Source organism: Malaya genurostris, chromosome 2, assembly GCF_030247185.1.
Source record: "Malaya genurostris strain Urasoe2022 chromosome 2, Malgen_1.1, whole genome shotgun sequence".
In the NCBI taxonomy this organism is placed as follows: Eukaryota; Metazoa; Arthropoda; class Insecta; order Diptera; family Culicidae; genus Malaya; species Malaya genurostris.
The window spans coordinates 51,635,258-51,649,425 of NC_080571.1; the positions used below are offsets into that span (position 1 = coordinate 51,635,258).

Genomic DNA, 14,168 nt, shown 5'->3' on the forward strand with positions numbered 1-14,168 from the left:
CCCCATAATTCAGCTAAGCTAAAAAATTGAAATGAAAAATTGAAAAATGTCTTGAGAAATTTTAAAAATAATTTTGAGTCTACGTAGACTTTTGCTATGGTTGCGGTCATATTTCGAGTTGTTCTATGCAACCTCTACGGTTTTACCAAAAATCTTTGTAATGTTCCTAATTTGTGGCTAAACGCGAGAGCCGAAGTTTTCGAGAACCTCCATCGTTTCACATTGATTTCATAAGTAATGAGCGGCCAAGCGGTGGCTGTTTTACACAAATACGGGAATGTTTACTGCCACTGTTGCAAGCTGCTGCAGCTGCTAGTACCTTTTTGCTACATTTGCATAAACATCGTGAGTGATTAACCACAGCAGCAACCGCTAGTTGTCCGGTGGGAGACCCTGTGAAATCCATATGCTAATGAAAACAGTACGCAGACACTAATTAAATCAGGTTCCATCGGATGTAAATGAGGAAATTGCTCACTACTTCAATCAGCGATGCGCTTTATTACTTCCGGAGGGATTGCTTGGACAAACACATGCATCGCTAGAGGAATTTTCCTATCATGTATGTTATCACAAAGCGCTTCACGGAACGCATTTTGGTAACGAAATAGGAAAGCTCTTCAGAAGACCATCGCACTTGTACGTGTCGGAGAGAAATGTTTTTTTTTCTAAAATTAGGTCAGAGAGATTTTCGTATTCATAAATTAGATACCTGGCTGGGTTATATACACTGAATTGTTTGGTCTATCTTATGATGATAATAAAATCGTAAATATTACCGTCAGTCCTGTCCGTACTGAAGAACAACATATTTTGACCTAACTAACCAAAATAAAAACTGCAAGATTTTTTTATTTGTTTTTCTACTTGTTAAACAACCCTAACTAACACTGTTGAGCTACAACACCCTAGAGAGCCTATCCGGCTTATCCGGCACCACTTAACCTTTCTTGAATTTGAGCAACAGTATACTAACGGCTAGGAAGATCACAATCCACGTGCCGGTGGCCGCAAAACCGATGTAAACGTTCGGATTCTGGATGTGCCAACCGCGCTGCAGTATCGAACGGAGCGATTCGGTCGATTTGGTGAGTGGCAGGAACACGGAGAAAATCTTCATCAGTGGATGCATTCCTTCGATGGGCCAAATGATACCGCAAAGCATAACAATCGGCAGGAAGCTACCCATGGCCAGGTACGTGGCCGAACGTTCGTTATCACAGGAGCACGATACCACGAATCCTGTAAGGGGAGAGTAGAAAAATGTTACGGTCCTGTTTGCATCGGCCCACTTTGCGAGAGGTCATACCGAAACACATTCCGCAGAGACCGGTTAGAATGGTCAGCAGAACGATCCACACGGTTTCTCCGTGGTTGGTGATGTCGAACACGTAGAAACTGAACAGAATGACCAGCATCGTTTGGCCACACATCACCAGAAACTGAGTCGTCACGTGTGAAAACAAAATCTCCACTCCGGTGACACCCATTACCAAACATCGCTCCAGAATTCCCTCGTTCCGTTCGATCAACATCGCTCCGGAAGTCAACGCCACGGAAAGGAAAAATATGATCCTGGAAATAATACAGTTGGTTATACAGTTTCGGGAAGGTTGAAGGTTCCGATCTTACGTCAGAATAACACCCGGTGCGGCAAAGTCAGTGAAATTGGGTGTCCTTTCGCCGTAGATGGGTTCCTTCCACTGTATCGGTAGCCGGCCGTTAGACGGGTTCACGTCACAATCCGTAAGTATGCTCGAGATGAAGGAAAAATACGCATATTGTATGTCCCGGAAGAGGAGCGTCCCGATTTGTTGATCTGGTTTCAGTTTTAAATCATTAGATTAGAAAGTCCATAAAATTTGTCGAATCAAACTTACTCGACATATCCATGCTCACAATGATACTCGACAAATCCAGGGTCCATTCTTGAACTTTCCGTATATTCTCGGATCGTAGAAACAACGCGTCAGAATAGTTATGTGCGAAAACCAACGATGCCCAAGCTTTGCCACGGCTGACCTGTTCCAATGCTTCAGCTTCACTCTCGAACAATTGCTAGAATTCAAATCATCCAAAATTACTTCAAGGAATCCAATTTTTCGCCCCAAAACTTACCACATCAACACTCCGATTGCGTAGATTCTCTAAATACCGGCAGCTCAGCATCGTATGATTACATCCCATATTCACTGGACATCCCGCCGTTGCCGAGAGGTTAGCCTGTTCGAGTTCGTAGTTTGCAACCGCCACCTTCAATCCCACCGGATCGTGTCCGATTGCCCAACAGAATAGAACTATCTGCCCCACTGGTAATCCTATGATGAACGCCATTACTCTGAAATATGTAAAACAATAACGAACAGTCAACGCAAGGTAATTTTTTTTCGCTATACGAACCCAACATTTCGCCACATCCAAAGGAAGTTCTTCCAAATTAGTGCCCGCATGTGGTTCGGTTTGAGGATCTTGAAGTAATCGATGAAGGGAACTTTGGTGTCTTCTTCCGGCGGAAGCGGAGGAGCTTGGATTTCAGGTGTGATGGATTCTGGGCCGCGTGACGACATCGAAATGTTGTCACCAAATTCACCGGAAATCTCGCCGTGATCTTCCTCGGGAGAAAGATCCAGTGCCGGGTTGGCGATGGCCGGAACCCGAATAGCCTCCACCACTTCCTGTGCGATTGAAGACCTCCGCCGTTTGCCCATGTTCTGCATGACGGACAGCTTGAGGAATACGTCCTCTAAGGAATCGGAGTGATAGTGGGCCAGCAGGTCAGATGGTGATTCTTCGGCTAGAAACTTTCCTCCTCGCATCAGACCAATCACGTGGGCTTGTCGTGTTTCCTCGATGTAATGAGTTGTGATGATTACTGTAGTGTTACCGTTCTTTACAATTTCCACCAAGTGGTCCCAAATATTCTGTCGAAGGACCGGATCTACACCAACGGTCGGTTCATCTAGGATCAGTAGCTCGGGTGAGTGCAGCAGGGCAGCGGCCAAACTCATGCGTCGTTGCTGTCCTCCCGAAAGGTTCTTAACAAACCGAGAGGCGTTCGGCATTTGCAGGAGTTTCAGTAGGAAGTCCGTTTTCTCGTCAACCTGTTCCACCGTTAGTCCACAGATCCACCCGAAGTAGATCAGAGTTTCCCGGATTGTGAATTCTCCGTAGAGCGCAAGCTCTTGCGGCATATAGCCGATGCGAGGTCCGGGAACTCCGGAACCTCGTGATCCGGGTCGACCACCGAGAACCCAAATTTCTCCGGAGTTCAGACGCCGTCGGCCAACGATGCACGACAGTAGGGTAGTTTTGCCGCAACCTGATGCGCCAAGAAGACCGTAGCTGTAGACGAAAAAAATTTCGTTAGAATATTTTGCAAAATTTTTAACGTGTCAGATTTCAAAATTTTGAATTGTACTACAAAGTTTTAAAGTTTCCAAGTTTCAACGTTTCAAAGTTTCCAAGTTTCCAAGTTTCCAAGTTTCCAAGTTTCCAAGTTTCCAAGTTTCCAAGTTTCCAAGTTTCCAAGTTTCCAAGTTTCCAAGTTTCCAAGTTTCCAAGTTTCCAAGTTTCCAAGTTTCCAAGTTTCCAAGTTTCCAAGTTTCCAAGTTTCCAAGTTTCCAAGTTTTCAAGTTTCCAAGTTTCTAAGTTTCTAAGTTTCTAAGTTTCTAAGTTTCTAAGTTTCTAAGTTTCTAAGTTTCTAAGTTTCTAAGTTTCCAAGTTTCCAAGTTTCCAAGTTTCCAAGTTTCCAAGTTTCCAAGTTTCCAAGTTTCCAAGTTTCCAAGTTTCCAAGTTTCCAAGTTTCCAAGTTTCCAAGTTTCCAAGTTTCCAAGTTTCCAAGTTTCCAAGTTTCCAAGTTTCCAAGTTTCCAAGTTTCCAAGTTTCCAAGTTTCTAAGTTTCTAAGTTTCTAAGTTTCTAAGTTTCTAAGTTTCTAAGTTTTTAAGTTTCCAAGTTTCCAAGTTTCCAAGTTTCCAAGTTTCCAAGTTTCCAAGTTTCCAAGTTTCCAAGTTTCCAAGTTTCCAAGTTTCCAAGTTTCCAAGTTTCCAAGTTTCCAAGTTTCCAAGTTTCCAAGTTTCCAAGTTTCCAAGTTTCCAAGTTTCCAAGTTTCCAAGTTTCCAAGTTTCCAAGTTTCCAAGTTTCCAAGTTTCCAAGTTTCCAAGTTTCCAAGTTTCCATGTTTCTATTGTTCCATGTTTCCATGTTTCCATGTTTCCATGCTTCCATGTTTCCAAGTTTCCAAGTTTCCATGTTTCCAAGTTTCCATGTTTCCATGTTTCCATTGTTCCATGTTTCCATGTTTCCAAGTTTCCAAGTTTCCAAGTTTCCAAGTTTCCAAGTTTCCAAGTTTCCAAGTTTCCAAGTTTCCAAGTTTCCAAGTTTCCAAGTTTCCAAGTTTCCAAGTTTCCAAGCTTCCGAGTTTCCAAGTTTCCAAGTTTCCAAGTTTCCAAGTTTCCAAGTTTCCAAGTTTCCAAGTTTCCAAGTTTCCAAGTTTCCAAGTTTCCAAGTTTCCAAGTTTCCAAGTTTCCAAGTTTCCAAGTTTCCAAGTTTCCAAGTTTCCAAGTTTCCAAGTTTCCAAGTTTCCAAGTTTCCAAGTTTCCAAGTTTCCAAGTTTCCAAGTTTCCAAGTTTCCAAGTTTCCAAGTTTCCAAGTTTCCAAGTTTCCAAGTTTCCAAGTTTCCAAGTTTCCAAGTTTCCAAGTTTCCAAGTTTCCAAGTTTCCAAGTTTCCAAGTTTCCAAGTTTCCAAGTTTCCAAGTTTCCAAGTTTCCAAGTTTCCAAGTTTCCAAGTTTCCAAGTTTCCAAGTTTCCAAGTTTCCAAGTTTCCAAGTTTCCAAGTTTCCAAGTTTCCAAGTTGCTAAGTTTCCAAGTTTCCAAGTTTCCAAGTTGCTAAGTTTCCAAGTTCCCAAGTTTCCAAGTTGCAAAGTTGCAAAGTTGCAAAGTTGCAAAGTTGCAAAGTTGCAAAGTTGCAAAGTTGCAAAGTTGCAAAGTTGCAAAGTAGCAAAGTTGCAAAGTTGCAAAGTTGCAAAGTTGCAAAGTTGCAAAGTTGCAAAGTTGCAAAGTTGCAAAGTTGCAAAGTTGCAAAGTTGCAAAGTTGCAAAGTTGCAAAGTTGCAAAGTTGCAAAGTTGCAAAGTTGCAAAGTTGCAAAGTTGCAAAGTTGCAAAGTTGCAAAGTTGCAAAGTTGCAAAGTTGCAAAGTTGCAAAGTTGCAAAGTTGCAAAGTTGCAAAGTTGCAAAGTTGCAAAGTTGCAAAGTTGCAAAGTTGCAAAGTTGCAAAGTTGCAAAGTTGCAAAGTTGCAAAGTTGCAAAGTTGCAAAGTTGCAAAGTTGCAAAGTTGCAAAGTTGCAAAGTTGCAAAGTTGCAAAGTTGCAAAGTTGCAAAGTTGCAAAGTTGCAAAGTTGCAAAGTTGCAAAGTTGCAAAGTTGCAAAGTTGCAAAGTTGCAAAGTTGCAAATTTGCAAAGTTGCAAAGTTGCAAAGTTGCAAAGTTGCAAAGTTGCAAAGTTGCAAAGTTGCAAAGTTGCAAAGTTGCAAAGTTGCAAAGTTTCAAAGATTCAATGTTTCAAAGTTTCAGCCTCAAATCACAATAAAAAATTCAAATTATTTTGTATTTTTGTCTAATGATCTCTTTAATTCTCGCCTCGAACGGTGGCCAGCAAGCCTAACCAATTTTTATAAATATACGTACAACAAACAATCAAATTTAAAATTAATTAATATCAACTGGCTGCACTCAGCTTTAAATTTTTCGGTTCGCTCGATGGAAAATAGCAAACCGTTGGTGCCGCGATAGCTTCGGTTTTATTCCAGTTCCGGAAAAGTGGTATGGAAATCGCGAACTCATCCACAGTTGGTTCGGCTCAGTTAGCTAAATGCCAACCATTGATAGAAACAAACTAGCCTCTGGCGATGGCTTCTGGAATTGATGAATTATTCATTCCTTGCTAACCCATTGGCTATTGAACTCTTTGATGTGTCACTGGCTAACCAAGGCGGTCGAGCTGATTCGAGAAATGACTTTAAATTGATTATTCATTCAGCGGGAAATCATTCGCCGTGTTCGCATTTGGGGGTTTTCAACAGTACTGCCAGTGGGGAAACTGACCCGGCGAGAGATGGAATTAATTTTAACCAGAAAGCGGATAGAATTTTTGAGTGAACTCAAAACTTAATTGAATTATTATGAAATTGTAAATCGATTTTACTTTTGTGAATGCGTTTTGCCATTATTTTTGGAAACCTTATTTTTCTGAGCCAGGATCTCTCGACGAAATTCATATTTATTTACAATTCCCAATACTAGAATTTCATAACATTTCAGAACCGTTAACTCACATAGATCCTTTTGAAACGGTCATATTCAGTCCATCCAGCACGACGTTCGGATTCTTCTTGGTGCCGTAGATTTTGTGTGCCCGTCGGACGCAGACGGCCTGCTGCCGCCGGATCGCCACCGTCGAGGGTTGTGACATAAACATCCGCCGCCGGGCGGACAGTGAATTGCGATGGGAATCGTCGCTGTCTTCGACTACGAATGTGGTGTGACCATTTCCGGACCCGTTGGCCGGTTGGACGCCTTCGGATTCAACGTCCATCGTGGTAGTAGCCACCGTCGGAGTGATCGCCTATACGGGGAAGCGGCTTCTGGAAGTAAATGAACAGAACAAGCATGATGTTAGGTGTGTTTGTAGCGGGAAGGACACTTGACCTTCGGTTAAATGGATTTCGTAGCTGATGCATGAGGACTTGTAGGATTCATCAGAGTCTGAATCAAAATGAATAAGAATTGGATTCAGACACTGAATAAGCCGTAAAAAATCAGAATATCCTTCGAACTATTTTGTATTTTAGTCGACTTAGCTTGTTTCTATAGTTATCTTTAATAAATACGACGCAGATTTTTTTGCGTAAAGAAGATACACTAAATTGAGAAGTAATTAATATTCCGAGTCTAAGAAATTGTTTTGTGTTATATATGATCATTGTTGGTGCTCAGAACAATCTGTGCTCGATTGATGACACTGTAGTTTTGCGATTGTGGGAATGTCTTATGCAACATTTTTCAAGAATCATTCGTTCAAATGTAAGAGACGGCTTATGTTTCAATTTTTTCAGATTAGACAATAAACACAATTTTTATGGCACCAAACCAGCACAATAAATAGAATATGGTGATCAAAGTTCGCGCAAGAAAGTTGTATTGGCAGTTTCCCTCCAAACCAAGGTGTTTTCCTATGAATAGGTTGGGGCAGGGATCAAAGCATTAAGCGACGCAAGAGTTTTACGTTTCAATGTTGTGCGATTTCAGTTTTTTAGTGAATTAACGGAAAAATTGTCCGGCATTCCAAAATTATACGTATTTTATGCGTTAAACGTTTTAAACGTTTCAAAATATCATTTTTTTCAAATCACATTCTCAATTGACCTTTTAAAGCTGAGGCCAGTGTGTTTTAGGGTGATTTAGAAGGCTATTTTCACGCTTCAAATCTGGTTTTCTCAGAAACTGTGACGAAAATAAAAAAATCCAACTGACAATCTCTTAGAAAATTAGTTTAGATTATTTTGTGAAAATTTCAGAATGATTCAATGACTTTAGCGGTCAGAAAAGTCTTTTTGTTGAAGGAAGAATTGCATAGCTGAAAACCGCGTCTTTCAACTTGTTCATTGAATATCTCGCCTTCAAAAGCATGGATCATAAATCTATCCTGACAATGTCTAGATAATTTAATTCAGACGCGATTAGTGCATAAAAATATATATATATATATATATATATATATATATATATATATATATATATATATATATATATATATATATATATATATATATATATATATGTGTTCGCGATATAAATGAAATGAATGTTATTTTTGTGAAGGTAAGTCGATTTCTATGTACGCGTAATTTTTTCTGCTCCAGTTTCCTGGTAACGTCACGAAACATGAGAGAGAAATAAAATCGGCTCAGCAAGGCTGCCAAACAAGCGATAGCTTTATTGGATGCAGACACATTTTATGCAAACTAGTAACCGAAAATATCGAAACTTTTCTGGTCACCCGGCCCATCGAGAGTCATTTTTTACATATGCGAGAGATAGTATGGAGAGAAATGTAATACGCAGAGTTACAGACACGTGGTTATACGCGACCTACTGGCCTCAGCCCTAAATACACGATCAAATTATGTAATTGTTTCTCTGTAACTATTAAAGTATATAGTATTATCATATGCAGCACTCATCTATGTTTAAAATCGATCAATTCTAACTAACGAGAAGCAAGTCGAGAGGGAAGATTTGCAGGGTCCACGTCGTCAATGGTCACAATTTCAGGAGTTTCTTTTTTTGCAACTTCAAATTTTTATATGCTTTAAATCTGGTACAGTTATTCATAAAATATGAATTGTAAATTTTTCGAGAGAATTCATTCTTATCTTTGAGCTTCTAAAAATAATTCTGTCAGCCAAAATTATTTTTGATTTTACTTGTAGACGACAAGATTAAAATTGGAATGATAAAAATTACCTCACGCGAAAATCCATTCTGATTACAATGTTAATCATAATGAATTTCGCGCAAAATCGTATTTGCAGTTGGCAGCACTCTTTCAAATTTAAATGAAATTTTCTGGACTTGTAGACATAATCCTCAAAATGTCACTTTGTATTCCTATAATCTCGTCTAGACTGTCTCTTCAGACGGGCCTTTTTTTTAAATTAGTTATTGGCAAAAAATGTCAAAGGGTGATTTTCACAAAATCAGTCAGGTTTTCAAATGAAAATATAATACAAAAAAGAAATCTTATCGTATCCTTCACTGAAAAATATTTACTTTAGAAATATAAAATCGATTTACAAAAACGAAAAAAAATGTTTTCGATTCGAGGTTGTATTGATTGTGAACATGGATGTAGACCATGTTCGATGTACGTTGCTACTATGTCTGTTTCGCGTTTTAGAGTGACTAAAACAAGATCAGAGTGGCGAAATGGTAGCGCGTATGCACGGAATGCATAAGAACGCAGGTTCGAGTCCTGTCTCTGAGCGTGTCTTTTTCCAAAAATATAATCTTTTCTGTTAGTTTTTCTTTCACTTGGCTTCTCCAATATATATTTCCGCTCAGTCATTGCAAAAACTAAACTTAGTCATGGCGGCTTTACGTCAAACTAAAATTAATAAATCATTAATAACTGATTCAAAATATACTGAGCTGTAAGTGTTTAAAACCTGACCACATTTCTATGTGTATTTTCCCTTGAGTTTCTAATTTGCACGCCTATATAGAGAATAAAGATGTGTTCCACATCAATAAACTATTACAAAATAATGTAAATCGTCCACTTTAAAAAGTTGGTTGTCTTTGACAGATTTATATTTGTTGATACTTTCAATGAACAATGAACAATGAAATACCACTTGTCGCTAAGTAATAGTATCAGTTGAAACTGCAATTGACCTCAACCCACCAGTCGATTATTTTTTCTTGTAGCTCTAATGCTAGTTAATATCAATACAACAGAGAGCGAAGGGGTTAAAACAACTGATCAATATTCTGGCCAGGTAAAATTTTGGGCGTCTGCGTACTAGAAATGCTCCTATGCGAGCTCAAAATATAAAATGATGTCGAGAAAAACCAAACAATAATCCTACAGTAATAGCAAAAGTCATTAAATAGGACGATTGTTTATAAAAACTTCGAAAATCTGCAAAAAAGTCTGCTTAATTGCAAAGTCTGCTAACAACCGAAATTGCAAATTTACATACCAATCTGCAAACCTGGCATCTGTGGTTCTGACGCTCATTATTTCGCAATTCTGCGACGATTCCGTCGCATTCTATGTTCAGCTGAAAACCACTATATTATTCAATCAATAGCACTCTCACTACTAAACACACACTTGCCACACCTGCACCGTCACTCAAAATAACTATTTCAACCAAATTTTTAACTGTACGTATCAAACAACACATTGAAATTATACTTTTTTTGACACCAAAAGTCTTGTAAAACTTCGTTTTTGAGTTAAAAAAAAGATACATTATTTAGGATTTGGTTCGTAAAAAGAGTTACGTAAAAAGAGATAATGTGGAAAAAAAATTCCTATACGGAGGTTTTGGTGTATACAAAAATTATATATTTGTTCCGTGTTATTTAATTGTATGGTAGAATTTGTTTGTCGTCAATAAGTCAAACAATAAAAGTAGCAAAATTCACATAAATTCACTAATACGAACGATTATCTATATTCGGAAGTGTGAAAGAAGCATGTCGGTTTTATTCGTATTCACGTCCTCCAATTATGTCTGTGACATTACCCACCCGTTTTTTGTCGACTGAATACGACTTACTTTACTATGGAACGCTTTTTCAAGATTTACCTCGAATGGGTAAGACTTAATCGTGAGTATCTCTTGTTGTACTTAACCCAACAACATATATTTTTTTCTACAAGCTATCGGAAATATGAACAGGAATTTGTGATTAAATTTTCAACAGTGTGAGATAACCATAAATAACTCCAAAACAAAGTTTTCTAAAACTTTTGGTAACAATAAGGAAAACTCATCAAGCTTGCTTGGCTTTTTCGCACTGGGACGACGGTTTTTTAGGTAGTCTCAGACGAAGCAAGTAGTCACCTTAATCAGCAGCAGCCAAAACAGATCTTCTGTGTGGTAAAAGCTTCAAACACTCAGGTTGCGCTATCATTTGCTTGCATAGCCTCATTTCTATTCGATTTTGGAACTGAGTTTTGAAATTAATTTTGATTTTAGAATGTAGTTTTGGAATTTAGTTTCAGAATTTAGTTCCAGAATACGGGTTCAAAAGTTAAAACTTATACTCCAAAACTGAATCCTAATTCTAGAATCTGGAGTTAGAGTCTTGGAATTGGGTCCTTGACTAGATTTGGAACTAAATTTATTGTCTTAATTTGAGTTCATGTCTAGCATTTTCATTCTGGAACCAAAATTCAAAGTTCCGAAACAAAACTCATGATAAGAGTTCTATATCTGGATTTTGGAACTAAATCAGAGATCTGAATCAGAATTTTGAAACTGACTTCAGACTTTAGGTTCTGGAACAAGATTTTGGAATTGGATTCAGTACTTCAAGTCAGGTTCGGAATTCAGTTCCAGAATTCTAAAACTAAATTAATGAGCTGAATTGTTGATCTGGATTCCGAACCTTAATTTTGCAATTGAATTCGGAGCTAGTCCCATGCTCCGAATTCATACTTCAATATAGATGCTCCGTTGAAATTCTAGAAGCCGAAGCAGTAAAAGTTGTACAATTTACACAATCAGTCAACTAATATGAACGATTATTTATATTCGGAGGTGTTAAACAAGCATGTTGGTTTTGTTCGTGTTCACGTCCTCCAATCGTGTGTCTGACATTACCCACCAGCCTCTTTTTACCGCTTAATTTTCTCAGAGATGGCTAAGCCGATTCCAACAAATCCAACAAGCTCGTTTGAAAGATTCTATTGAATTGTAGATCAAGTTCGAAGATCAAATAGTTGTCACTTCCGGTTCCGGAAATATGAACCGTGAATTCCCAAATGCTTAAGAGAAAGTTTTGCACGCAGTTCGATTTGAACTGCTCGGCACTGACGAGTCGAAGACGAAACGCTATTATGCTTCATTGTACACTGAGCCATGAATAGCGTAAGTTTACTTCAATTAGCCTGAAGTTGAATCATTTTGGCTTCCTAACCCGAATAATTACTTTTGCGTAATTGATGGCCAATAAGAAAGCTATTAAACTTAAGAGCATCAAGGAATTTAATAACATAATCGTTTTACGATGATCCTTTCGGATTAATTATCACGTCGAAGAATTCTGAAACTGCTGTACTGCGGTGTATTGAAAAGCAATTTCTCGTTTCGTTGAATGCTTTGATCATGTAAAGCTTCACGAAGAAAGTCCGTAAGCAGAAACCGGCCCCGTGCAACAAGTTTTCCTACATCGTCAGAGTCTCTCATCCAGCAGGTGAGAAGTTCGATTGATATGGTGCAAAGTTTGGAAAGGGAGAACTTTTTAATTCAATTATGCTCAGCTTATTCGATGGAACACGCGCCTACTAGATTCAGTTCGCATTACCCGTTTCTCGTGCTACAAACCAGCGGGTGGCAATGCTCGGCATGCTTATCAGTTTTACCTGTCGAGGCAGGCACGTAGCTTGGAAACTTTTTGCATGTTGCTACCTTTCACGAGCCGTGTTATTTCTAGCTCATTCTAAGTGCCGATTGGCAAATAAAAAAAAACTATATTCTGAAGTACGTTTCAATTTCAATATTTATGTACGCTACGAGTAAGTCACCTTTAATTATCCAGCCTTGCGAACGGTAATGTCGGTATCCATCTCGAGCACCCTACCAACAAACATCGAACGGATGAATAGCTTATTTCCCCATATTGCTGTGCCGGTTAAGGTCACCGAGCGTGCTGCGTTCAGGAAGTCGCGGGCGATGAAAAATGGCAGCAATTTGCTTTCCTGAGGTCTACAGTGGCGGCTTGCATTTGCAGTGCGGCTTGAATGGCTCCCATCAATTTCGTCGATAGCACTTATCACGCACTCAATCAATCGCAATGTTTTGCCAACTATTAACAAAAGATTTATTTCCACTTCGTCACAATCGTAGGGTAGAAACTTTCCATCCGTCACTGTATGTAAGCACGTGCAAGCAACGATCCGCCCCGCGTCCCAGTGCCACGGAAGGAAATTTGTTCGGATGGAAAAAGAGCATGGGTCTAAGCTAATGTCACATTTGTAGGCGATTTCGTGTGATGGCTATGCAAATTGATTGACTGCCTTAGCCCCACGTGTGCTGGTTTGAGGTTTGTCACCATTTGTGTTTGGGATCATTAAGGGATCATGACATTGACCAAGCTAAACCCTATTCTACCGGACACACTAGTTGATGCATTGTGCACTGTACACGAGGTGGTAATCAAAGTGCACTTCGAACAAAAAAAAAAAAGAACCAGCAAACTTACACGCTGACGCACTCCCATTACGAACAAAGTGTTGCAAAGTAGGAATTTGATTCGATAATGATCTTGTAAATGCCAGTGACATGCCGCCCCGATGAGTGTCAGATATCGTGAGAAAAGTAGGCGTTGTAGGGTTAGAGATTCGATTGCAGAGCATGTGTTCGAGGCATGCAAGCAGGAAGCAGATAATGCTGCTGACGGACATTCGACGGTAATTAGCACTTCCCACGGACGTTCCGAGCGGTGACTAATAAGCTTCTATCAGGATTTTCGCACTGTGGGGAACCACGGCACTTTAAGATCCTGGCTAAACCAGAAGATAGGTAGATAATCGAATTTAACCTAACAAGTGTTCGCTGCCGGAGTGCGACGGAGAGCAACATAGTTGCATTGTCATGATTAATCAATTGATTGAGGCGAAAATGTGATTCAGTGGGCAAACCGACCAATTCCGCTTTGCTCTTATCGATGCACGCATCCCACGGAAAAGCCCTGCAGTCGTGAAGCATTGTGCAGCTCACCGGAGCGTGTGACATGGAAAACATGTTGAATTGTTGTGGTGCTGCTAACAACAAAGCTACAAGTGGTTCGCGTGACAGTTCACAGGAACATTACCTGAATTATCTTCCAATCAACCGATCGAAAAGGTCGTTGTGACACGTTGATCGCACATACGTTGGGAAGCAAGTCTGCACAATTAGCATACAGATGAGAAAGGTGAACAATTACGGCCTACGGCATCGATTGTCATTGTCAGTGCAACCCTGACCTGTAGGGATTCTCAGTGCTTAGTTGCACTGGATATATGATTTTCCTATTACGCCTAGAACGACGAATTTTGCTTCGGAATATAGTACCGGGAGTTTGCTTTTCTGATTCTCCATTTGAGGTTCTTTGATGTTGATTTGGTTTGTGTTTTCTCGGACTAGCATATCTAATGAACTAAGACTTCTGCATTAATTGACATAGATGTAATTGGTTGGATAATTTGTCAAAGACTACCTCAGAGCACTTGAAACTAGATTCTCGTTAGTGGTACGGAATTATGGAGAAAATCTGATCATTATATGTTTTTGAATGAAAGAAATAGAGAGTTGTATTCAAGACACGACCGAGCACAATAACATTACAAATGAAACGTTTCTAGGGTTTTCATAATAAATATAAAAATAAAGATGA

General features: G+C 39.3%; 1 protein-coding gene across 3 annotated transcripts in view; it reads right to left on the bottom strand.

Annotated features, from left to right (window-relative positions):
• Positions 1 to 478: 478 nt before the first annotated feature.
• Positions 479 to 14,168, bottom strand: part of LOC131428158 (ABC transporter G family member 20) — a 93,798-nt gene continuing 80,108 nt past the window's right edge. For 2 of the 3 annotated variants that reach the window (XM_058591861.1, XM_058591863.1), the window contains exons 3-9: positions 6,329 to 6,637; positions 2,401 to 3,342; positions 2,119 to 2,338; positions 1,881 to 2,058; positions 1,633 to 1,819; positions 1,310 to 1,575; positions 479 to 1,242 (exon numbers count right to left, since the gene is read on the bottom strand). In XM_058591861.1, coding sequence (XP_058447844.1) covers positions 941 to 1,242; positions 1,310 to 1,575; positions 1,633 to 1,819; positions 1,881 to 2,058; positions 2,119 to 2,338; positions 2,401 to 3,342; positions 6,329 to 6,588 — 2,355 coding nt within the window. In that variant the 5' untranslated portion in view covers positions 6,589 to 6,637 and the 3' untranslated portion in view covers positions 479 to 940. The remainder of the gene's footprint in view (positions 1,243 to 1,309; positions 1,576 to 1,632; positions 1,820 to 1,880; positions 2,059 to 2,118; positions 2,339 to 2,400; positions 3,343 to 6,328; positions 6,638 to 14,168) is intronic. The other variant, XM_058591864.1, reaches the window with a different exon arrangement.